The 26,535-nt window shown below is 38.9% G+C and overlaps 1 protein-coding gene across 1 annotated transcript; it reads right to left on the bottom strand.

Annotated features, from left to right (window-relative positions):
- Positions 1–419: 419 nt before the first annotated feature.
- LOC139417441 (potassium voltage-gated channel subfamily A member 3) lies at positions 420–26,026 on the bottom strand. Its single transcript, XM_071166725.1, has 4 exons — positions 25,668–26,026; positions 12,761–13,004; positions 1,494–1,961; positions 420–1,025 (listed from the first exon to the last, which is right to left on the bottom strand). The coding sequence occupies exons 1-4, from the start codon at positions 26,009–26,011 to the stop codon at positions 420–422; spliced, it is 1,662 nt and encodes a 553-aa protein (XP_071022826.1). The 5' UTR covers positions 26,012–26,026.
- Between the last annotated feature and the right edge of the window lie 509 nt (positions 26,027–26,535).

Genomic DNA, 26,535 nt, shown 5'->3' with positions numbered 1-26,535 from the left:
ACTGGCCTTGCCAGAGCCCTGTCCTCAACCCCATCGAACACCTTTGGGATGAATTGGAATGCCGACTGCGAGTCAGGCCTAATCGCCCAACATCAGTGCCCAACCTCACTAATGCTCTTTTGGCTGAATGGAAGCAAGTCCACGCAACAATGTTTCAACATCTAGTGGAAAGCCTTCCCAGAAGAATGGAGGCTCTGTAATAGCAGCAAAACGGGGGACCAACTCCATATTTAATCCCCATGATTTTGGGATGAGATGTTGAACAAGCAGGTGTCCACATACTTTTGGTCATGTAGTGTATATATATATCCCCATTAGATATGGTCGGCTAGAGGTTCATGGTGGTGATGTGTCTCTCCTCATTCAACCACATCTGTTATTAAAGCATTAATCCATGAGTCCGTTATGATGCCCATAGACTACACGTCAGTGAATATCTTCTTGTTGATGCTGACGCTGTTCACCGTGTTGTTTTGTGTCACGGTTGTCGTCGTGGTAGCGGTGGTTGCCGTGGGGAAGTTCTGCTGCTGTTTGAAGGTGCTGCTGTTCATTCCTCTGTGTTCCTCTATCACCAGGTACTCACTCTTACTGAGCGACGAAGAGCTGCTCCTCTTCCTCACCTCCCCATCCTCCTCCGTCTCGGCCGCCAGCGGCTGACAGCTGCCCACGTGGAGGTACTGCGCTTGCTCCTCGCCCTCCGTCTCCCGGTGGTAGAAGTAGTTGAAGTTGGACACGATGACGGGGACGGGCAGGGCGATGGTCAGCACGCCAGCGATGGCGCAGAGAGAGCCCACGATCTTCCCGCCGATGGTTATCGGGTGCATGTCTCCATAGCCGACAGTAGTCATGGTGACCACGGCCCACCAGAAGGCATCAGGGATGGAGCTAAAGCTGGAGTCTGGGTCGTCGGCTTCGGCGAAGTAGACGGCACTGGAGAAGAGGATGACTCCGATGAAGAGGAAGAAGATGAGCAGACCCAGCTCCCGCATGCTGGCCTTCAGGGTCTGGCCCAGGATCTGGAGCCCCTACCATAGATAGACAGAGAGAGTTCAGACCTACCATAGATATACAGAGAGAGTTCAGACCTACCATAGATAGACAGAGAGAGTTCAGACCTACCATAGATAGGCAGAGAGAGTTCAGACCTACCATAGATAGACAGAGAGAGTTCAGACCTACCATAGATAGACAGAGTTAACTCTAATTAAATCAAATCAAATGTATTATATAGCCCTTCTTACATCAGCTGATATCTCAAAGTGCTGTACATAAACCCAGCCTAAAACCCCAAACAGCAAGCAATGCAGGTGTAGAAGCACGGTGGCTAGGATTTCTTTTTGTTTATTGTATTAGGGCAATTGGTTTGGTTTAACGCAGCTTCAGCTTGACAGTACACACACACACAGACAGTGAGAGGGAAAGCGATGACAACAGTGAACATCGAACACATCTTTGGAGGTTTGTGCTATATAGAGATGGTACTACATAGATACCTTGGAGTGTCTGGACAGCTTGAAGATCCTGAACACCCTGACCAGCCTGATGACCCTGAGGATGGCGAGGGACATGGCTTGCTGCCCGTTCCCCTGCTGCTCTGCCAGTTCCGTGCCCAGCGTAATGAAGTAGGGTATGATAGCAACGATATCTATAATGTTCATGATGTTCCTAGAGAAGGTGGCCTTGGAGGGACAGGCGAAGAACCGGACCAGCAGCTCGAAGGAGAACCAGATGATGCACAGCGTCTCCACCACGAAGAACGGGTCGGAGAACGGAGAGGAGAAGTACGGCTCGGTGCCGTTAATAACGGGAGCCAGAGGGACGGGCTCCTTGTGGTCCTCCCTGAACTCCGGTAACGTCTCCAGGCAGAAGATGACAATGGAGATGAGGATGACGAGCACGGATACAATGGCTATCCCCCGAGCCGGACCACTGCTCTCAGGGTACTCAAACAGCAACCACACCTTTAAGAGGAGATAAACTGTATTAACCACACCTTTAAGAGGATATATACTGTATTAAACACACCTTTAAGATTAGATATACTGTATTAATCTCACCTTTAAGAGGAGATATACTGTTTTAACCACACCTTTAAGATGAGATATACTGTATTAAACACACCTTTAAGAGGAGAGGAGATATACTGTATTAACCACACCTTTAAGAGGAGAGGATATATACTGTATTAACCACACCTTTAAGAGGAGATATACTGAATTAACCACACCTTTAAGAGGATGTATACTGTATTAACCACACCTTTAAGATGAGATGTGATATACTGTATTAACCATACCTTTTAAGATGAGATATACTCTATTAACAGCACCTTTAAGATGAGAGGATATATACTGTATTAACCACACCTTTAATAGGATATATACTGTATTAACCACACATTTAAGAGGATATATACTGTATTAACCACACCTTTAAGAGGAGATGAGATATACTGTATTAACCATACCTTTAAGATGAGATTAGATATGCTATATTAACCACACCTCTCAGAGGATATATACTGTATTAACCACACCTTTAAGATGAGATGAGATATACTGTATTAACCTCACCTTTTAAGATGAGATATACTCTATTAACAACACCTTTAAGATGAGATGAGATGTACTGTATTAACCACACCTTTAAGTGGAGAGGAGATATACTGTATTAACCACACATTTAAGAGGAGATATACTGTATTGACCACACCTTTAAGAGGATATATACTGTATTAACCACACCTTTAAGAGGATATATACTGTATTAACCACACCTTTAAGAGGAGATATACTGAATTAACCACACCTTTAAGAGGATGTATACTGTATTAACCACACCTTTAAGATGAGATGAGATATACTGTATTAACCACACCTTTAAGAGGATATATACTGTATTAACCACACCTTTTAGAGGAGACATACTGTATTAACCACACATTTAAGAGGAGATATACTGAATTAACCACAACTTTAAGATGAGATGAGATATACTGTATTAACCACACCTTTAAGAGGATATATACTGTATTAACCACACCTTTAAGAGGCTATATTCTGTATTAACCACACCTTTACGATGGGATATACTGTATTAACCACACCTTTAAGATAATATATAGTGTATTAACCTCACCTTTAAGAGGAGATATACTGTATTAACCACACCATTAAGAGGATAGGAAATATACTGTATTAACCACACCTTTAAGACGAGATATACTGTATTAACCACACCTTTAAAATGAGATATACTGTATTAACCACACCTTTAAGATGAGATATACTGTATTAACCAGACCTTTAAGAGGAGATATACTGTATTAAACATACCTTGAAGAAGAGATATACTGTATTAACCACACCTTTAAGAGGAGATATACTGTATTAAACACACCTTTAAGAGGAGAGGAGATATACTGTATTAACCACACCTTTAAGAGGAGAGGAGAAATACTGTATTAACCTAACCTTTAAGAGGAGAGGAGATATACTGTATTAACCTTAACTTTTAAGAGGAGATATACTGTATTAACCACACCTTTAAGATGAGATATACTGTATTGACCACACCTTTAAGAGGATATATACTGTATTAACCACACCTGTAAGAGGATATATACTGTATTAACCACACCTTTAAGATGAGATGAGATATACTGTATTAACCTCACCTTTTAAGATGAGATGTACTCGATTAACAACACCTTTAAGATGCGATGAGATGTACTGTATTAACCACACCTTTAGGTGGAGATATACTGTATTAACCACACCTTTAAGATGAGATATACTGTATTGACCACACCTTTAAGAGGATATATACTGTATTAACCACACCTTTAAGAGGATATATACTGTATTAACCTCACCTTTAAGAGGAGATATACTGAATTAACCACACCTTTTAGAGGAGACATACTGTATTAACCACACATTTAAGAGGAGATATACTGAATTAACCACAACTTTAAGATGAGATGAGATATACTGTATTAACCACACCTTTAAGAGGATATATACTGTATTAACCACACCTTTAAGAGGCTATATACTGTATTAACCACACCTTTACGATGGGATATACTGTATTAACCACACCTTTAAGATAATATATAGTGTATTAACCTCACCTTTAAGAGGAGATATACTGTATTTACCACACCATTAAGAGGAGAGGATATATACTGTATTAACCACACCTTTAAGAGGAGATGAGATATACTGTATTAACCATACCTTTAAGATGAGATTAGATATGCTGTATTAACCACACCTCTAAGAGGATATATACTGTATTAACCACACCTTTAAGAGGAGAGGAGATATACTGTATTAACCTTAACTTTTAAGAGGAGATATACTGTATTGACCACACCTTTAAGATGAGATATACTGTATTGACCACACCTTTAAGAGGATATATACTGTATTAACCACACCTTTAAGAGGATATATACTGTATTAACCACACCTTTAAGATGAGATGAGATATACTGTATTAACCTCACCTTTTAAGATGAGATATACTCGATTAACAACACCTTTAAGATGAGATGAGATGTACTGTATTAACCACACCTTTAGGTGGAGAGGAGATATACTGTATTAACCTCACCTTTGAGAGGAGATATACTGTATTAACCACACCTTTACGATGGGATATACTGTATTGACCACACCTTTAAGAGGATATATACTGTATTAACCACACCTTTAAGATGAGATGAGATATACTGTATTAACCACACCTTTAAGAGGATATATACTGTATTAACCACAACTTTTAGAGGAGACATACTGTATTAACCACACATTTAAGGGGAGATATACAAAATTAACCACAACTTTAAGATGAGATGAGATATACTGTATTAACCACACCTTTAAGAGGATATATACTGTATTAACCACACCTTTAAGAGGCTATATACTGTATTAACCACACCTTTACGATGGGATATACTGTATTAACCACACCTTTAAGAGGAGATATACTGTATTAACCACACCATTAAGAGGAGAGGAAATATACTGTATTAACCACACCTTTAAGACGAGATATACTGTATTAAAGACACCTTTAAAATGAGATATACTGTATTAACCACACCTTTAAGATGAGATATACTGTATTAACCAGACCTTTAAGAGGAGATATACTGTATTAAACATACCTTGAAGAAGAGATATACTGTATTAACCACACCTTTAAGAGGAGATATACTGTATTAACCACACCTTTAAGAGGAGAGGAGAAATACTGTATTAACCTAACCTTTAAGAGGAGAGGAGATATACTGTATTAACCTTAACTTTTAAGAGGAGATATACTGTATTAACCACACCTTTAAGATGAGATATACTGTATTGACCACACCTTTAAGAGGATATATACTGTATTAACCACACCTTTAAGAGGATATATACTGTATTAACCACACCTTTAAGATGAGATGAGATATACTGTATTAACCTCACCTTTTAAGATGAGATATACTCGATTAACAACACCTTTAAGATGAGATGAGATGTACTGTATTAACCACACCTTTAGGTGGAGAGGAGATATACTGTATTAACCTCACCTTTAAGAGGAGATATACTGTATTAACCACACATTTAAGATGAGATATACTGTATTGACCACACCTTTAAGAGGATATATACTGTATTAACCACACCTTTAAGAGGATATATACTGTATTAACCTCACCTTTAAGAGGAGATATACTGAATTAACCACACCTTTAAGAGGATGTATACTGTATTAACCACACCTTTAAGATGAGATGAGATATACTGTATTAACCACACCTTTAAGAGGATATATACTGTATTAACCACACCTTTTAGAGGAGACATACTGTATTAACCACACATTTAAGAGGAGATATACTGAATTAACCACACATTTAAGATGAGATGAGATATAGTGTATTAACCTCACCTTTAAGAGGAGATATACTGTATTAACCACACCTTTAAGACGAGATATACTGTATTAACCACACCTTTAAAATGAGATATACTGTATTAACCACACCTTTAAGATGAGATATACTGTATTAACCAGACCTTTAAGAGGAGATATACTGTATTAACCTTAACTTTTAAGAGGATATATACTGTATTAACCACACCTTTAAGATGATATATACTGTATTGACCACACCTTTAAGAGGATATATACTGTATTAACCACACCTTTAAGAGGATATATACTGTATTAACCACACCTTTAAGATGAGATGAGATATACTGTATTAACCTCACCTTTTAAGATGAGATATACTCAATTAACAACACCTTTAAGATGAGATGAGATGTACTGTATTAACCACACCTTTAGGTGGAGAGGAGATATACTGTATTAACCTCACCTTTAAGAGGAGATATACTGTATTAACCACACCTTTAAGATGAGATATACTGTATTGACCACACCTTTAAGAGGAGAGGAGATATACTGTATTAACCTTAACTTTTAAGAGGAGATATACTGTATTAACCACACCTTTAAGATGAGACGAGATATACTTGTATTAACCACACCTTTAAGAGGAGAGGAGATATACTTGTATTAACCACACCTTTAAGAGGAGAGGATATATACTGTATTAACGACACCTTTAAGAGGATATATACTGTATTAACCACACCTTTTAAGATGAGATATACTCTATTAACAGCACCTTTAAGATGAGAGGATATATACTGTATTAACCACACCTTTAAGAGGATATATACTGTATCAACCACACCTTTAAGAGGATATATACTGTATTAACCACACCTTTAAGAGGAGATGAGATATACTGTATTAACCATACCTTTAAGATGAGATTAGATATGCTGTATAAACCACACCTCTAAGAGAATATATACTGTATTAACCACACCTTTAAGATGAGATGAGATATATTGTATTAACCTCACCTTTTAAGATGAGATATACTCTATTAACAACACCTTTAAGATGAGATGAGATGTACTGTATTAACCACACCTTTAAGTGGAGAGGAGATATACTGTATTAACCACACCTTTAAGATGAGATATACTGTATTGACCACACCTTTAAGAGGATATATACTGTATTAACCACACCTTTAAGAGGATATATACTGTATTAACCACACCTTTAAGAGGAGATATACTGAATTAACCACACCTTTAAGAGGATGTATACTGTATTAACCACACCTTTAAGATGAGATGTGATATACTGTATTAACCACACCTTTAAGAGGATATATACTGTATTAACCACACCTTTTAGAGGAGACATACTGTATTAACCACACATTTAAGAGGATATATACTGAATTAACCACAACTTTAAGATGAGATGAGATATACTGTATTAACCACACCTTTAAGAGGATATATACTGTATTAACCACACCTTTACGATGGGATATACTGTATTAACCACACCTTTAAGATAATATATAGTGTATTAACCTCACCTTTAAGAGGAGATATACTGTATTAACCACACCATTAAGAGGAGAGGAAATATACTGTATTAACCACACCTTTAAGACGAGATATACTGTATTAACCACACCTTTAAAATGAGATATACTGTATTAACCACACCTTTAAGATGAGATATACTGTATTAACCAGACCTTTAAGAGGAGATATACTGTATTAAACATACCTTGAAGAAGAGATATACTGTATTAACCACACCTTTTAAGATGAGATATACTCTATTAACAGCACCTTTAAGATGAGAGGATATATACTGTATTAACCACACCTTTAAGAGGATATATACTGTATTAACCAGACCTTTAAGAGGATATATACTGTATTAACCACACCTTTAAGAGGAGATGAGATATACTGTATTAACCATACCTTTAAGATGAGATTAGATATGCTGTATAAACCACACCTCTAAGAGAATATATACTGCATTAACCACACCTTTAAGATGAGATGAGATATACTGTATTAACCTCACCTTTTAAGATGAGATATACTCTATTAACAACACCTTTAAGATGAGATGAGATGTACTGTATTAACCACACCTTTAAGTGGAGAGGTGATATACTGTATTAACCACACCTTTAAGATGAGATATACTGTATTGACCACACCTTTAAGAGGATATATACTGTATTAACCACACCTTTAAGAGGATATATACTGTATTAACCACACCTTTAAGAGGAGATATACTGAATTAACCACACCTTTAAGAGGATGTATACTGTATTAACCACACCTTTAAGATGAGATGTGATATACTGTATTAACCACACCTTTAAGAGGATATATACTGTATTAACCACACCTTTTGGAGGAGACATACTGTATTAACCACACATTTAAGAGGATATATACTGAATTAACCACAACTTTAAGATGAGATGAGATATACTGTATTAACCACACCTTTAAGAGGATATATACTGTATTAACCACACCTTTACGATGGGATATACTGTATTAACCACACCTTTAAGATAATATATAGTGTATTAACCTCACCTTTAAGAGGAGATATACTGTATTAACCACACCATTAAGAGGAGAGGAAATATACTGTATTAACCACACCTTTAAGACGAGATATACTGTATTAACCACACCTTTAAAATGAGATATACTGTATTAACCACACCTTTAAGATGAGATATACTGTATTAACCAGACCTTTAAGAGGAGATATACTGTATTAAACATACCTTGAAGAAGAGATATACTGTATTAACCACACCTTTAAGAGGAGATATACTGTATGAAACACACCTTTAAGATAAGATGAGATATACTGTATTAACCACAACTTTAAGAGAAGATATACTGTATTATCCACACCTTTAAGAGGAGAGGAGATATACTGTATTAACCTCACCTTTAAGATTAGATATAATGTATTAACCACACCTTTAAGATGAGAGGATATATAATGTCTTAACCTCACCTTTAAGAGGAGATATACTGTATTAACCACACCTTTAAGAGGAGAGGAGATATACTGTATTAACCTCACCTTTAAGAGGAGATATACTGTATTAACCACACCTTTAAGAGGAGAGGAGAAATACTGTATTAACCTCAACTTTAAGATGAGACATACTGTACTAACCTCACCTTTAAGAGGAGATATACTGTATTAACCACACCTTTAAGATGAAAGATACTGTATTAACCTCACCTTTAATAGGATATATACTGTATTAACCACACCTTTAAGATGAAAGATACTGTATTAACCACACCTTTAAGATGAGATATACTGTATTATCCACACCTTTAAGATGAGATATACTGTATTAACCACACCTTTAAGATGAGATATACTGTATTAACCACACCTTTAAGGTGAGATATACTGTATTAACCACACCTTTAAGAGGATATATACTGTACTAACCTCACCTTTAAGAGGATATATACTGTATTAACCACACCTTTAAGATGAGATATACTGTATTAACCTCACCTTTAAGAGGAGATATACTCTATTAACCACACCTTTAAGATGAGATATACTGTATTAACCACACCTTTACATGATATATACTGTATTAACCACACCTTTAAGAGGATATATACTTTATTAACAACACCTTTAAGAGGATATATACTGTATTAACCACACCTTTAAGATGATATATACTGTAATAACCACACCTTTAAGAGGAGAGGAGATATACTGTATTAACCACACCTCTAAGAGGAGATGTACTGCATTAACCACACCTTTAAGAGGATATATACTGTATTAACCTCACCTTTAAGATGAGATATACGGTATACACAACACCTTTAAGAGGATATATACTGTATTAACCACACCTTTAAGTTGAGATATACTGTATTAACCTCACCTTTAAGTTGAGATATACTGTATTAACCACACCTTTAAGAGGAGATATACTGTATTAACCACACCTTTAAGAGGATATATACTGTATTAACCTCACCTTTAAGATGAGATATACGGTATACACAACACCTTTAAGAGGATATATACTGTATTAACCACACCTCTAAGTTGAGATATACTGTATTAACCACACCTTTAAGAGGATATATACTGTATTAACCTCACCTTTAAGATGAGATATAATGTATTAACCACACCTTTAAGAGGAGATATACTGTATTAACCACACCTTTACATGAGATATACTGTATTAACCACAACTTTAAGAGGATATATACTTTATTAACCTCACCTTTAAGAGGATATATACTGTATTTACCACACCTTTAAGATGATATGTACTGTATTAACCTCACCTTTAAGATGAGATATACTGTATTAACCAAACCTTTAAGATGAGATATACTGTATAAACCACACCTTTAAGAGGATATATACTGTATTAACCACACCTTTAAAATGCGATATACTGCATTAACAGCACCTTTAAGATGAGATATACTGTATTAACCAGACCTTTAAAAGGATATATTCTGTATTAACCACACCTTGAAGAAGAGATGAGATATACTGTATTAACCACACCTTTAAGAGGATAGGAGATATACTGTATTAACCTCACCTTTAAGAGGAGATATACTGTATTAACCACACCTTTAAGATGAGATATACTGTATTAACCACACCTTTAAGATGAGATGAGATATATTGTATTAACCACACATTTAAGAGGAGAGGAGATATACTGTATTAATCTCACCTTTAAGAGAAGATGTACAGTATTAACTTCACCTTAAAGAGGAGATATACTGTATTAACCACATCTTTAAGATGAGATATACTCTATTAACCACACATTTAAGACGAGATATACTGTATTTACCACACCTTTAAGATGAGATATACTGTACTAACCTCACCTTTAAGAGGATATATACTGTATTAACCGCACCTTCAATATGAGATATACTGTATTAACCACACCTTTAAGATGAGATATACTGTATTAACCACACCTCTAAGATGAGATATGCTGTGTTAACCTCACCTTTAAGAGGATATATAGTGTATTAACCCCACCTTCTGTATTAACCACACCTTTAAGATGGGATATACTGTATTAAACTCACCTTTAAGAGGATATATACTGTATTAACCACAGCTTTAAGATGAGATATACTGTATTAACCACACCTTTAAGAGGATATATACTGTACCAACCTCACCTTTAAGAGGATATATACTGTATTAACCACACCTTTAAGATGAGATATACTGTACTAACCTCACCTTTAAGAGGAGATATACTGTATTAACCACACCTTTAAGATGAGATATACTGTACTAGCCTCACCTTTAAGAGGAGATATACTTTATTAACAACACCTTTAAGAGGATATATACTGTATTAACCTCACCTTTAAGAGGAGATATACTGTATTAACCACACCTTTGAGATGAGATATACTGTATTAACCTCACCTTTAAGAGGATATATACTTTATTAACAACACCTTTAAGAGGATATATACTGTATTAACCTCACCTTTAAGAGGAGATATACTGTATTAACCACACCTTTAAGATTATCTATAGTGTATTAACCACACCATTAAGATGAGAGGAGATATACTGTATTAACCACACCTTTAAGATGAGATATACTGTATTAACCACACCTTTAAAATGAGATATACTGCATTAACCACACCTTTAAGATGAGATATACTGTATTAACCAGACCTTTAAGAGGATATATACTGTATTAACCACACCTTGAAGAAGAGATTAGATATACTGTATTAACCACACCTTTAAGATGAGATATACTGTATTAACCACACCTCTAAGATGAGATATGCTGTGTTAACCACACCTTTAAGAGGATATATAGTGTATTAACCCCACCTTCTGTATTAACCACACCTTTAAGATGGGATATACTGTATTAACCACACCTTTAAGATGAGATGAGATATACTGTATTAACCACACCTTTGAGAGGATATATACTGTATTAACCACACCTTTAAGAGGATATATACTGTATTAACCACACCTTTAAGATGGGATATACTGTATTAACCACACGTTTAAGATAATATATAGTGTATTAACCTCACCTTTAAGAGGAGATATACTGTATTAACCACACCATTAAGAGGATATATACTGTATTAACCACACCTTTAAGATGGGATATACTGTATTAACCACACCTTTAAGATAATATATAGTGTATTAACCTCACCTTTAAGAGGAGATATACTGTATTAACCACACCTTTAAGAGGAGATATACTGTATTAACCTCACGTTTAAGAGGAGATATCCTGAATTAACCACACCTTTATACAGGATATATACTGTATTAACCACACATTTAAGAAGAGATTAGATATACTGTATTAACCTCACCTTTAAGAGGAGATATATTGTATTAACCACACCTTTTAAGAGATATTCTGTATTAGATCACCCATGATGGACATTATTATGTTTTCATCGGTATTTTCAATTCCTTGCTCAAGGGAGCATCAAAATTTTACATTTACGTAATGTAGCAGACACCCTTATCCAGAGAAAGTGCATACATTTTCACGTACTGGTCGCCCGTTGGAATCCGAACCACAACCCTGGCTCTACCAACTGATACACTCAGGATAACCAGAAGAAGAAAGGGAAGCGCTAGAAGGTTCTCTTTGGTAAAGGTGTAAATGTGTCATTAAAAGAAAAATCAAGGATGCTGTTATTGTTACGGCATGTTCAATGGAACAAACATTTCTAAACTCATTTCTAAACTCTGACGTGTTTTGTCAGAGTTTGTCTGTGTTCAACCATACCTGCCTCTGCAGCTCATTGTCAGGCAGTGGTCTCTCTTCTTCTTTAATAAAACCCTCATCCTCTCTGAACTTCTCCATGGCCTCTTCTCCCAGCTCGTAGAAGCGGATCTCCTCAGAGAAGATGTCTATGGGCACATTGACAGGTCTCCTGATACGCCCACCTGACTGGTAGTAGTAGAGGATGGCGTCGAAACTGGGCCGGTTCCTGTCGAAGAAATACTCGTTCCTCAGAGGGTCAAAGTACCTGGAGAAAGAGAGGGGGGGGGGGGGGGGTAGTAATACTTAATGCAGTAATACTTAAACACAGAGACAGACAGACCTGGAGAAAGAGAGGGGGGGGTAGTAATACTTAATGCAGTAATACTTAAACACAGAGGCAGACAGACCTGGAGAAAGAGAGGGGGGGGGGGTAGTAATACTTAATGCAGTAATACTTAAACACAGAGACAGACAGACCTGGAGAAAGAGAGGGGGGGGGTAGTAATACTTAGTGCAGTAATACTTAATTTACAGACAGACAGACCTGGAGAAAGAGAGGGGGGGATAGTAATACTTAATGCAGTAATACTTAAACACAGAGACAGACAGACCTGGAGAAAGAGAGGGGGGGATAGAGAGAGGCCGATACATATGCAGTAATACTTCATTTACAGACAGACAGAGACAAACACAGAGACAGACAGACAAATAGACATGCAGACAGACAGAGACAGAGAGGCAGACAGACAGAGAGGCAGACAGGGAGACCAACAGGCAGACAGGCAGGCAGGCAGGCAGGCAGAGAGACAGACAGACAGACAGGCAGGCAGACAGACAGACAGACAAATAGACAGACAGACAGACAGACAGACAGACAGACAGACAGACAGGCACAGGCAGGCAGGCAGGCAGGCAGGCAGCAGGCAGGCAGAGACAAACACAGTGACAGACAGACATACAGGCAGACAGAGATATAATTGATATATTGATAGTTAATTGATTAATTGTCAGCAGTAGGCATGACGTGTTAAGACAATAACCAGTAGAGAGTATGTCCTTCTGTACCTCATCCTGGTCTTAAGGTTAGAGTTACCATAAAGTACAATACAATAACCAGTAGAGAGTATGTCCTTCTGTACCTCATCCTGGTCTTAAGGTTAGAGTTACCATAAAGTACAAGACAATAACCAGTAGAGAGTATGTCCTTCTGTACCTCATCCTGGTCTTAAGGCTAGAGTTACCATAAAGTACAAGACAATAACCAGTAGAGAGTATGTCCTTCTGTACCTCATCCTGGTCTTAAGGCTAGAGTTACCATAAAGTACAAGACAATAACCAGTAGAGAGTATGTCCTTCTGTACCTCATCCTGGTCTTAAGGCTAGAGTTACCATAAAGTACAAGACAATAACCAGTAGAGAGTATGTCCTTCTGTACCTCATCCTGGTCTTAAGGCTAGAGTTACCATAAAGTACAAGACAATAACCCGTAGAGAGTATGTCCTTCTGTACCTCATCCTGGTCTTAAGGATAGAGTTACCATAAAGTACAAGACAATAACCAGTAGAGAGTATGTCCTTCTGTACCTCATCCTGGTCTTAAGGTTAGAGTTACCATAAAGTACAAGACAATAACCAGTAGAGAGTATGTCCTTCTGTACCTCATCCTGGTCTTAAGGCTAGAGTTACCATAAAGTACAAGACAATAACCAGTAGAGAGTATGTCCTTCTGTACCTCATCCTGGTCTTAAGGCTAGAGTTACCATAAAGTACAAGACAATAACCAGTAGAGAGTATGTCCTTCTGTACCTCATCCTGGTCTTAAGGTTAGAGTTACCATAAAGTACAAGACAATAACCAGTAGAGAGTATGTCCTTCTGTACCTCATCCTGGTCTTAAGGCTAGAGTTACCATAAAGTACAATACAATAACCAGTAGAGAGTATGTCCTTCTGTACCTCATCCTGGTCTTAAGGCTAGAGTTACCATAAAGTACAAGACAATAACCAGTAGAGAGTATGTCCTTCTGTACCTCATCCTGGTCTTAAGGCTAGAGTTACCATAAAGTACAATACAATAACCAGTACAGAGTATGTCCTTCTGTACCTCATCCTGGTCTTAAGGCTAGAGTTACCATAAAGTACAAGACAATAACCAGTAGAGAGTATGTCCTTCTGTACCTCATCCTGGTCTTAAGGCTAGAGTTCCCATAAAGTACAATACAATAACCAGTAGAGAGTATGTCCTTCTGTACCTCATCCTGGTCTTAAGGCTAGAGTTACCATAAAGTACAAGACAATAACCAGTAGAGAGTATGTCCTTCTGTACCTCATCCTGGTCTTAAGGCTAGAGTTACCATAAAGTACAAGAAAATAACCAGTAGAGAGTATCTCCTTCTGTACCTCATCCTGGTCTTAAGGTTAGAGTTACCATAAAGTACAAGACAATAACCAGTAGAGAGTATGTCCTTCTGTACCTCATCCTGGTCTTAAGGCTAGAGTTACCATAAAGTACAAGACAATAACCAGTAGAGAGTATGTCCTTCTGTACCTCATCCTGGTCTTAAGGCTAGAGTTACCATAAAGTACAAGACAATAACCAGTAGAGAGTATGTCCTTCTGTACCTCATCCTGGTCTTAAGGTTAGAGTTACCATAAAGTACAATACAATAACCAGTAGAGAGTATGTCCTTCTGTACCTCATCCTGGTCTTAAGGCTAGAGTTACCATAAAGTACAAGACAATAACCAGTAGAGAGTATGTCCTTCTGTACCTCATCCTGGTCTTAAGGTTAGGGTTACCATAAAGTACAAGACAATAACCAGTAGAGAGTATGTCCTTCTGTACCTCATCCTGGTCTTAAGGCTAGAGTTACCATAAAGTACAAGACAATAACCAGTAGAGAGTATGTCCTTCTGTACCTCATCCTGGTCTTAAGGCTAGAGTTACCATAAAGTACAATACAATAACCAGTAGAGAGTATGTCCTTCTGTACCTCATCCTGGTCTTAAGGTTAGAGTTACCATAAAGTACAATACAATAACCAGTAGAGAGTATGTCCTTCTGTACCTCATCCTGGTCTTAAGGCTAGAGTTACCATAAAGTACAATACAATAACCAGTAGAGAGTATGTCCTTCTGTACCTCATCCTGGTCTTAAGGTTAGAGTTACCATAAAGTACAAGACAATAACCAGTAGAGAGTATGTCCTTCTGTACCTCATCCTGGTCTTAAGGCTAGAGTTACCATAAAGTACAATACAATAACCAGTAGAGAGTATGTCCTTCTGTACCTCATCCTGGTCTTAAGGTTAGAGTTACCATAAAGTACAAGACAATAACCAGTAGAGAGTATGTCCTTCTGTACCTCATCCTGGTCTTAAGGCTAGAGTTACCATAAAGTACAAGACAATAACCAGTAGAGAGTATGTCCTTCTGTACCTCATCCTGGTCTTAAGGCTAGAGTTACCATAAAGTACAATACAATAACCAGTAGAGAGTATGTCCTTCTGTACCTCATCCTGGTCTTAAGGTTAGAGTTACCATAAAGTACAATACAATAACCAGTAGAGAGTATGTCCTTCTGTACCTCATCCTGGTCTTAAGGCTAGAGTTACCATAAAGTACAAGACAATAACCAGTAGAGAGTATGTCCTTCTGTACCTCATCCTGGTCTTAAGGCTAGAGTTACCATAAAGTACAATACAATAACCAGTAGAGAGTATGTCCTTCTGTACCTCATCCTGGTCTTAAGGCTAGAGTTACCATAAAGTACAAGACAATAACCAGTAGAGAGTATGTCCTTCTGTACCTCATCCTGGTCTTAAGGTTAGAGTTACCATAAAGTACAATACAATAACCAGTAGAGAGTATGTCCTTCTCTACCTCATCCTGGTCTTAAGGCTAGAGTTACCATAAAGTACAAGACAATAACCAGTAGAGAGTATGTCCTTCTGTACCTCATCCTGGTCTTAAGGTTAGGGTTACCATAAAGTACAAGACAATAACCAGTAGAGAGTATGTCCTTCTGTACCTCATCCTGGTCTTAAGGCTAGAGTTACCATAAAGTACAAGACAATAACCAGTAGAGAGTATGTCCTTCTGTACCTCATCCTGGTCTTAAGGCTAGAGTTACCATAAAGTACAATACAATAACCAGTAGAGAGTATGTCCTTCTGTACCTCATCCTGGTCTTAAGGTTAGAGTTACCATAAAGTACAATACAATAACCAGTAGAGAGTATGTCCTTCTGTACCTCATCCTGGTCTTAAGGCTAGAGTTACCATAAAGTACAATACAATAACCAGTAGAGAGTATGTCCTTCTGTACCTCATCCTGGTCTTAAGGTTAGAGTTACCATAAAGTACAAGACAATAACCAGTAGAGAGTATGTCCTTCTGTACCTCATCCTGGTCTTAAGGCTAGAGTTACCATAAAGTACAATACAATAACCAGTAGAGAGTATGTCCTTCTGTACCTCATCCTGGTCTTAAGGTTAGAGTTACCATAAAGTACAAGACAATAACCAGTAGAGAGTATGTCCTTCTGTACCTCATCCTGGTCTTAAGGCTAGAGTTACCATAAAGTACAAGACAATAACCAGTAGAGAGTATGTCCTTCTGTACCTCATCCTGGTCTTAAGGCTAGAGTTACCATAAAGTACAATACAATAACCAGTAGAGAGTATGTCCTTCTGTACCTCATCCTGGTCTTAAGGTTAGAGTTACCATAAAGTACAATACAATAACCAGTAGAGAGTATGTCCTTCTGTACCTCATCCTGGTCTTAAGGCTAGAGTTACCATAAAGTACAAGACAATAACCAGTAGAGAGTATGTCCTTCTGTACCTCATCCTGGTCTTAAGGCTAGAGTTACCATAAAGTACAATACAATAACCAGTAGAGAGTATGTCCTTCTGTACCTCATCCTGGTCTTAAGGCTAGAGTTACCATAAAGTACAATACAATAACCAGTAGAGAGTATGTCCTTCTGTACCTCATCCTGGTCTTAAGGCTAGAGTTACCATAAAGTACAATACAATAACCAGTAGAGAGTATGTCCTTCTGTACCTCATCCTGGTCTTAAGGTTAGAGTTACCATAAAGTACAAGACAATAACCAGTAGAGAGTATGTCCTTCTGTACCTCATCCTGGTCTTAAGGCTAGAGTTACCATAAAGTACAAGACAATAACCAGTAGAGAGTATGTCCTTCTGTACCTCATCCTGGTCTTAAGGCTAGAGTTACCATAAAGTACAATACAATAACCAGTAGAGAGTATGTCCTGTCCTTCTGTACCTCATCCTGGTCTTAAGGTTAGAGTTACCATAAAGTACAAGACAATAACCAGTAGAGAGTATGTCCTTCTGTACCTCATCCTGGTCTTAAGGCTAGAGTTACCATAAAGTACAAGACAATAACCAGTAGAGAGTATGTCCTTCTGTACCTCATCCTGGTCTTAAGGCTAGAGTTACCATAAAGTACAATACAATAAATAGTCAACAGTTAAAGTACCTCATAACAAATCGGGTCAATATCAGGGTATATCTTTATTTCAACTAGATCTCACAGTCTCACGTCACAATTAGATGTTCATCCATGTTTCTCAAACATTACATTTCAAAGTTGTTCCAAATGTTGTACCAAACGAAGTGTTTAGGGTGAAGTTTAGACATTAACACCACATTTTTAAGGTTAGGGTTAAGGTTAGACATTTGTCTCAGAAATCTCAAGGTTAGACATTAACTCAGAGTGGTTAAAGTAAAGGATAAGGCTTAAAACAAAAATATCAAGAACACCTTTCTATGACTGGATTCGAACTTGCAACCAGAGGCAGATGCTTGAGCCCATCCCCAACTCCCTCGAGAAACCTACTTGAAGGTAACATTGCTCACTGCTGCCCCTAGTGGTCGAATTCCACTTCATCTCCTGACATCCTCAGGCGTGGACGAACATCAAATACTGACTTGTATCACAGGTGAGCTGACTGATTTATCTATATATTTCCTGATATCTGATTTTATGCGATAAAATAAGTATATTTCCTGATATCTTATTTCATGCGATATAAGGAGTATTTGGTATTTTATGAGGATCCCCATTAGCTGTTGCAAAAGCAACAGCTACTCTTCCTGGGGTCCAAACAAAACATGAATCATGACATAATACAGAACATTAATAGACAAGAACAGCTCAAGGACAGAACTACATTTAAAAAAATTGGAAGCACACGTAGCCTACATATCAATACAGACAAACTATCTAGGTCAAATATGGGAGAGGCGTTGTGCTGTGAGGTGTTGCTTTATCTGTTTTGTTAAACCAGGTTTGCTGTTTATTTGATCAATATGAGATGGAAGGAAGTTCCATGCGATAATGACTCTATAAAATGCTTTCTTGAATTTGTTCTGGATTTGGGGACTGTGAAAAGCCCCCAGGTGGCATGTCTGGTGGGATAAGTGTGTGTGTCAGAGCTGTGTGTAAGTTGACGATGCAAAAAATGTGGGATTTTCAACACATGCATGTTTCCTATAACAATAAGTGGTGCAGTCAGTCTGAATGTGGTAGGAACATCACGTCATTGGCATATACAGTTGAAGACGGAAGTTTGCATACACCTTCGCCAAATACATTTAAACTCAGTTTTTCACAATTCCTGACATTTAATCAGAGTAAAGATTCCCTGTCTTGGGTCAGTTAGGATCATCACTTTATTTTAAGAATGTGAAATGTCAGAATAATAGTAGAGAGAATGATTTATTTCAGCTTTCATTTCTTTCATCACATTCCCAGTGGGTCAAAAGTTTACATACATGCAATTAGTATTTGGTAGCATTGCCTTTAAATTGGTTAACTTGGGTCAAACGTTACGGGTAGCCTTCTACAAGCTTCCCACAATACGTTGGGTGAATTCTGGCCCAATCCTCCTGACAGAGCTGGTGTAACTGAGTCAGGTTTGTAGGCCTCCTTGCTTGCACACGCTTTTTCAGGTCTGCCCACAAATGTTCTATAGGATTGAGGCCAGGGCTTTGTGATGGCCACTCCAATACCTTGACTTTGTCCTTGTCCTTTGACCTTGTCCTTATTAAGCCATTTTGCCACAACTTTGGAAGCATGATTGGGGTCATTGTCCATTTGGAAGACCCATTTGTGACCAATATTTAACTTCCTGACTGATGTCTTGAGATGTTGCTTCAATATATCCACATAATTTTCCTCATGATGGTATCATCTATTTTGTGAAGTGCACCAGTCCCTCCTGCAGCAAAGCACCCCCACAACATGATGCTGCCACCCCCGTGCTTCACGTTTGGGATGGTGTTCTTCGGCTTGCAAGCCTCCCCCATTTTCCTCCAAACATAATGATGGTCATTATGGCCAAACAGTTCTATTTGTGTTTCATCAGACCAGAGGAGATTTGTCCAAAAAGTACGATATTTATCCCCATGTGTAGCTGCAAACCGTAGTCTGGCTTGGTTATGGCAGTTTTGGAGCAGTGGCTTCTTCCTTGCTGAGCAGCCTTTCAAGTTATGTCGACATAGGACTCGTTTTACTGTGGATATAGATACTTTTGTACCTGTTTCCTCCAGCATCTTCTCAAGGTCCTTTGCTGTTGTTCTGGGACTGATTTTCACTTTTCACACCAAAGTACGTTCATCTCTAGGAGACAAAACTCGTCTCATTCCTGAGCGGTTTGACAGCTGCGTGCACTCGCGTACTATTGTTTGTACAGATTAAAGTGGTACCTTCAGGCGTTTGGAATTTGCTCCCAAGGGTGAACCAGTCTTGTGTAGGTCTACAGTTTTTTATCCTGAGGTCTTAGCTGATTTCTTTTGATTTTCCCATGATGTCAAGCAAAGAGGCACTGGGTTTGAAGGTAGTTCTTGAAATACTTCCACAGGTATACCTCCAAATTAACTCAAATGATGACAATTAGCCTATCAGAAGCTTCTAAAGCCATGACATAATTTTCTGGAATTTTCCAAGCTGTTTAAAGGCACAGTCAACTTAGTGTATGTAAACTATATCCCGTTCACTACGGGAACGTTATTTTTTCCAAAAATGAAAATACTGCCCCCTAGTCACAAAAGGTTAAAGGCACAGTCAACTTAGTGTATGTAATCTTCTGACCCACTGGAATTGTGATACAGTGAATTATAAGTGAAATAATCTGTCTGTAAACAATTGTTGGAAAAATGACTTGTAGAAAGTAGATGACCTAACCGACTTGCCAAAACTATAGTTTGTTACCAAGACATTTATGGAGCGGTTTATTTTATTTTATTTTATATTTCACCTTTATTTAACCAGGGAGGCAAGTTGAGAACAAGTTCTCATTTACAATTGCGACCTGGCCAAGATAAAGCAAAGCAGTTCGACACATACAACAACACAGAGTTACACATGGAGTAAAACAAACATACAGTCAATAATACAGCCGGAACAGATAGGCAGTGATCCGTGATCGCTGAGATCTTGGTTGAAAACAGCAGAGGTGTATTTAGAGGGCAAGTTGGTTAGGATGATATCTATGAGGGTGCCCGTGTTTACGGCTTTGGGGTGGTACCTGGTAGGTTCATTGATAATTTGTGTGAGATTGAGGGCATCAAGCTTAGATTGTAGGATGGCTGGGGTGTTAAGCATGTTCCAGTTTAGGTCGCCTAGCAGCACGAGCTCTGAAGATAGATGGGGGGCAATCACTTCACGTATCCAGAGCACAGCTGGGGGGGCAGAGGGTGGTCTATAGCAGGCGGCAACGGTGAGAGACTTGTTTTTAGAGAGGTGGATTTTTAAAAGTAGATGTTCAAATTGTTTGGGTACAGACCTGGATAGTAGGACAGAACTCTGCAGGCTTTCTTTGCAGTAGATTGCAACACTGCCCCCTTTAGCCGTTCTATCTTATCTGAAAATGTTGTAGTTAGGGATCAAATTTTCAGAATTTTTGGTGGTCTTCCTAAGCCAGGATTCAAACATGGCTAGAACATCTGGGTTGGCAGAGTGTGCTAAAGCAGTGAATAAAACACATTTAGGGAGCAGGCTTCTAATATTAACATGCATGAAACAAAGGCTATTACGGTTTTAAGGTTACAGAAGTCATCAAAAGAGAGCTCCTGGGGAATAAGAGTGGAGCTAAGTTCTCCAGGGCCTGGATTCACCTCTACATCACTCGAGGAACAGAGGAGGAGTAGGATAAGGGTATGGGAATTGGTCGTCTAGAATGTCTGGAACAGATAGTAAAAGGAGCTTTCTGGGGGTGATAAAATAGATTCAAGGTATAATGTACAGACAAAGGTATGGTAGGATGTGAATACAGTGGAGGTAAACCTAGACATTGAGTGATGATGAGAGAGATGTTGTCTCTAGAAACATCATTGAAACCAGGTGATGTCATCGCATGTGTGTGTGGTGGAACTGAAAGGTTGGATAAGGTATAATGAGCAGGGCTAGAGGCTCTACAGTGAAATAAGCCAATAAACACTAACCAGAACAGCAATGGACAAGGCATATTGACATTAAGGAGAGGCATGCTTAGTCGAGTGATCATAAGTGTCCAGTTAGTAGTGAGGTTGGTTGGGGTCACGGCGATTCAGACAGCTAGCCAGGCCATCGGTAGCAAGCTAGCATAGGATGGAGGTCTGTTTTTAGCCACCACGTGCGTTTCCGTCAGTAGATTTGTGGGGTTCCGTGTGGTAGAGGGGACCAATCCAATTGTCAAAATAGATATAGTTGTAGTGACCCAAGAAAAATTGTCCGATAGACGTATTCAGATAGCAGCCGTGAAGACAGCTAACGATTAGCGGGCCGAGGATGGGCGTTCAGGTAACGTTATGATGGAGGGGCCAGTTGGATAACTCCCTCGGGTAGATAATGTCAGTAATCCAGTTGTGAAGGCCCGGTGGGGCTCCGCATCGGCAGTAAAATGGGTCCGGATAGGTGGTTGTAGCCCAGGAGTGGCTGATGGAACTCTTCAGCTGGCTAGCTCCGGAATAATTGATGTTTGCTCCGGGATCGACGTAAGCCAATAGTCACGCGGATAGCAGCTAGCTTGCTGCGAGATCCAGGTGTAAATGTCCAGAGCTTGCGGTTGAAATCCGGGGATATGGAGAGAAAAATAGGTCTGGTCTGAGTCACGTTGCACAAAACTGGCGATAGCTTTTCGAGCTAAAGGATAGCTGATGAGCAAAAACCGTGGTTAGCTCAATACTAACTTTAGCCAGTAAACTGGCTAGCTTCTGGCTAGCTTCTGGTTAGCTTCTAGCTAGCTTCTGGTTAGCTTCTAGCTAGCTTCTGGTTAGCTTCCAGCTAGCTTCTGGTTAGCTTCTAGCTAGCTTCTGGCTAGCTTCTGGTTAGCTTTTGGCTAGCTGCTGGTTGGCTTCTGGCTAGCTTCTGGCTAGCTTCTGGTTAGCTTTTGGCTAGCTGCTGGTTGGCTTCTGGCTAGCTTCTGGTTAGCTTTTGGCTAGCTTCTGGTTAGCTTTTGGCTAGCTGCTGGTTGGCTTCTGGCTAGCTTCTGGCTAGCTTCTATTATGGATTTCAGATTTGAGGTAAATAATACTTTTTATTTGTATTTTTTTTAGTTAAACTAGTTAATGACTCCAACCTGGAGTCCAAATGTAAAGTTACGATCTCAACTGTATATGGTTGTATGATCTCTGTGGTTCCTTATATGTGTATAGGGTGAACTCTATATGCAAAAAGGTTAAATGGTCCTCTTAGGGATTCTGTCTTATATATATATAGCCTCTAAATGCTGTGACACCCTGTGGACATTGGGCCTGGGAGTGTTTATGTTACTGTAAACTTAGTGTGGTTTAATTGGTCAATGGTGGTTCGTTTTGGGTTCAAAGGTTACACGTTCAGATGTTACAAATGGATTTGAATGCATTATCCTTGTATCCAGTACACGGAGGAAGGTTGTATCATCAATTCTCATTTCCTAGACCTCTAGGCTTCTTAAGCGTCTCTTTGTTCATGCTTTGTCCTGTATGTTAACCTTAGGATCTATACGCTTGGAATAATGCCTTGTAATATCTGTTAATGCTTTGTAACTTAAGCTTTATGCCTTGTCTGGGAATCCATTAGTTTTACAATGTTAATTAAATATCTGCCTTTGATATAGACAATTCTCAGACTAATTCTCGCTAAGGTCAACTCATAAAGTATATCTTAATTATCTTTATGGAGTCAGATAAATAAGTTAATTTCTTAGTTTTATTATGAGTCACAAGTGAGGTATTTATAATATCATATAAACTGTATGCGTCAAATATTACTGTCCACTACAAGCGTATAGTAATCTACAGTGGAAGAAACAGTATGTGAACCCTTCGGAGTTAACTGGATTTCTACATAAGTTGGTCATAAAATGTTATCTGATCTTCACAACAATAGACAAACACAGTGCGCTTAAACAAATAACTAATATTATATTTTTATTTTCTACATTGAATACATCATAAATATTCACAGTGTAGGTTGGAAAAAGTATGTGAACCCCTAGGCTAATGACAAAAGCTAATTGGAGTCAGGAATCATCTAACCTGGAGTCCAATCAATGAGAGGGGATTGGAGACGTTTGTTAGAGCTGCCTTGCCCTATAAAAAACACACACCACATTTGAGTTTGCTATTCACAAGAAGTATTGCCTGATGTGAACCATGCCTCGAGCAAAAGAGATCTCAGAAGACATAAGATTAAGAATGGTTGACTTGCATAAAGCTGGAAAGGTTAACAAAAGTATCTCTAAAAGCCTTGATGTTCATCAACTCACGGTAAGATAAATCATCTCGTAAAACACTAAACAAGAATGGTGTTCATGGGAGGACACCACGGAAGAAGCCACTGCTGTCCAAAAAAAACATTGCTGCATGTCTGAAGTTCGCAAAAGAGCATCTGGATGTTCCACAGCGCTACTGGCAAAATATTCTGTGGACAGATGAAACTATAGTTGAGTTGTTTGGAAGGAACACACAACACTATGTGTGGAGAAAAAATGGCACATCACACCAACATCAAAACCTCATCCCAACTGTAAAGTATGGTGGAGGGAGCATCATGGTTTGGGGCTGCTTTGCTGCCTCAGGGCCTGGACAACTTGCTATCATTGACGGAAAAATGAATTCACAAGTTTATCAAGACATTTTGCAGGAGAATGTAAGGCTATCTCTCTGCCAATTGAAGCTTAACAGAAGTTGGGTGATGCAACAGGACAACGACCCAAAACACAGAAGTAAATCAACAACCGAATGGCTTCAACAGAAGAAAATACGCCTTCTGGAGTGGCACAGTCAGAGTCCTGACCTCAACCCGATTGAGATGCAGTGTCCTGACCTCAACTCGATTGAGATACTGTGGGATGACCTCAAGAGAGCGGTTCACACAAGACATCCCAAGAATATTGCTGAACTGAAACAGTTTTGTAAAGAGGAATGGTCCAAAATTCCTCCTGATCATTGTGCAGGTCTAATCCGCAACTACAGAAAACGTTTGGTTGAGGTTATTGCTGCCATAGTAGGGTCAACCATTTATTAAATACAAGGGTTCACATACTTTTTCCACCCTGCACTTTGAATGTTTACCTGGTGTGTTAAATAAATACATGAAATATATAATTGTTTGTGTGTTATCAGTTTAAGAAGACTGTGTTTGTCTATTGTGAAGATCAGATAAAAGTTTATGACCAATTTATGCAGAAATCCAGGTATTTCCAAAGGGTTCACATACTTTTTCTTGCCACTGTGTGGAAGTACTAAAGTTATCTCATTCTCTTCTAGGAGTTAACATACAGTATAACCAATATTACTAAAGTACTACAGTTACCTCATCCTCGTCTAGGAGTTAACATACAGTATAACCAATATTACTAAAGTACTACAGTCACCTCATTCTCTTCTTGGAGTTAACATACAGTATAACCAATATTACTAAAGTACTACAGTCACCTCATTCTCTTCTTGGGGTCCCCCAGCAGGGTCTCAGGGAACTGGGAGAGGGTCTTCAGTTGAGTCTCGAAGCGCAGCCCAGAGATGTTGACGACTACGCGCTCACAGCACTCGTGGTCCGGTTGATTCCGTTCGTACCGGTCCAGAGAGTGGTGACCTGGTAGAGTCACCAACTCCTCCAACATGTTGTCTCCGCCACACGCCACCACCGTCATCACATCAATGTCTGTCTCTGTGTATCCGTGGTTTACGAGGGTGTCGCGGTCTCGGAGGTCGGCGTGATCCTGGTGGGTCTTGGTAATGGAAGACGGTGGGGATTGAAGGAGACTGAGGTGGTCGTCCATGTGCACGCCGAGATAGACAGACGGAGACACATGCAGGGGCACCAGCTGTTCCCCCTCCGCGAGCCCCTGTTAGCCTGCCACCACCGCGGCTTCCCCTCCTCCGTCTCCTCTCTCTCGCTCTCTCCCTGTCTGTCTGCTCTTCTCACTCCGTCTGTCTCTCTCCAATTGGTGTTCACTCCCACGACGCGAGAGCTGTGGTTTATAAACATGCGGGCACTACCCCCGTCCCTGGCAGGCAACCCCCTCTCTCTCTCTCTCTCTCCTCTCTTTCTCTCCTCTCTCTCCTATCAGAGCGTGGACAGACATAAACACTGGGTATCAGACGCGTCACAACCCGACTCTTTGGGTGTGCCCACAACATGAATTATGAATGAAACGACAAGCAGGACGGCACCTTTTGATCAAGGTGACCGAGGACATTATTGGTTAATAGTGTTTAATCAAAGGGGCTGAAAATCATTAAAAACATGACCTTTGTGGGAGTCTATGGACAACGTTTGACAACACCGAGTAGCTAATTGTTT

This window comes from Oncorhynchus clarkii, chromosome 9 (genome assembly GCF_045791955.1).
Source record: "Oncorhynchus clarkii lewisi isolate Uvic-CL-2024 chromosome 9, UVic_Ocla_1.0, whole genome shotgun sequence".
NCBI classification, from domain to species: domain Eukaryota; kingdom Metazoa; phylum Chordata; class Actinopteri; order Salmoniformes; family Salmonidae; genus Oncorhynchus; species Oncorhynchus clarkii.
The sequence above is the reverse complement of the archived record's forward strand: the minus strand, read 5'-3'. Positions and strand labels throughout refer to the sequence as shown.

What these genes read in the sequence shown, in the direction of transcription:
- LOC139417441 (XM_071166725.1), bottom strand. Translation starts at nt 26,011, where the DNA reads ATGGACGACCACCTCAGTCTCCTTCAATCCCCACCGTCTTCCATTACC. An exon ending in GACCCCAAGAAGAGAATGAG is followed by an intron (nt 13,005 to 25,667) that starts GTGACTGTAGTA and finishes CTCTTTCTCCAG; the next exon opens with GTACTTTGACCCTCTGAGGA. An exon ending in AGCTGTCCAGACACTCCAAG is followed by an intron (nt 1,026 to 1,493) that starts GTATCTATGTAG and finishes TATCTATGGTAG; the next exon opens with GGGCTCCAGATCCTGGGCCA.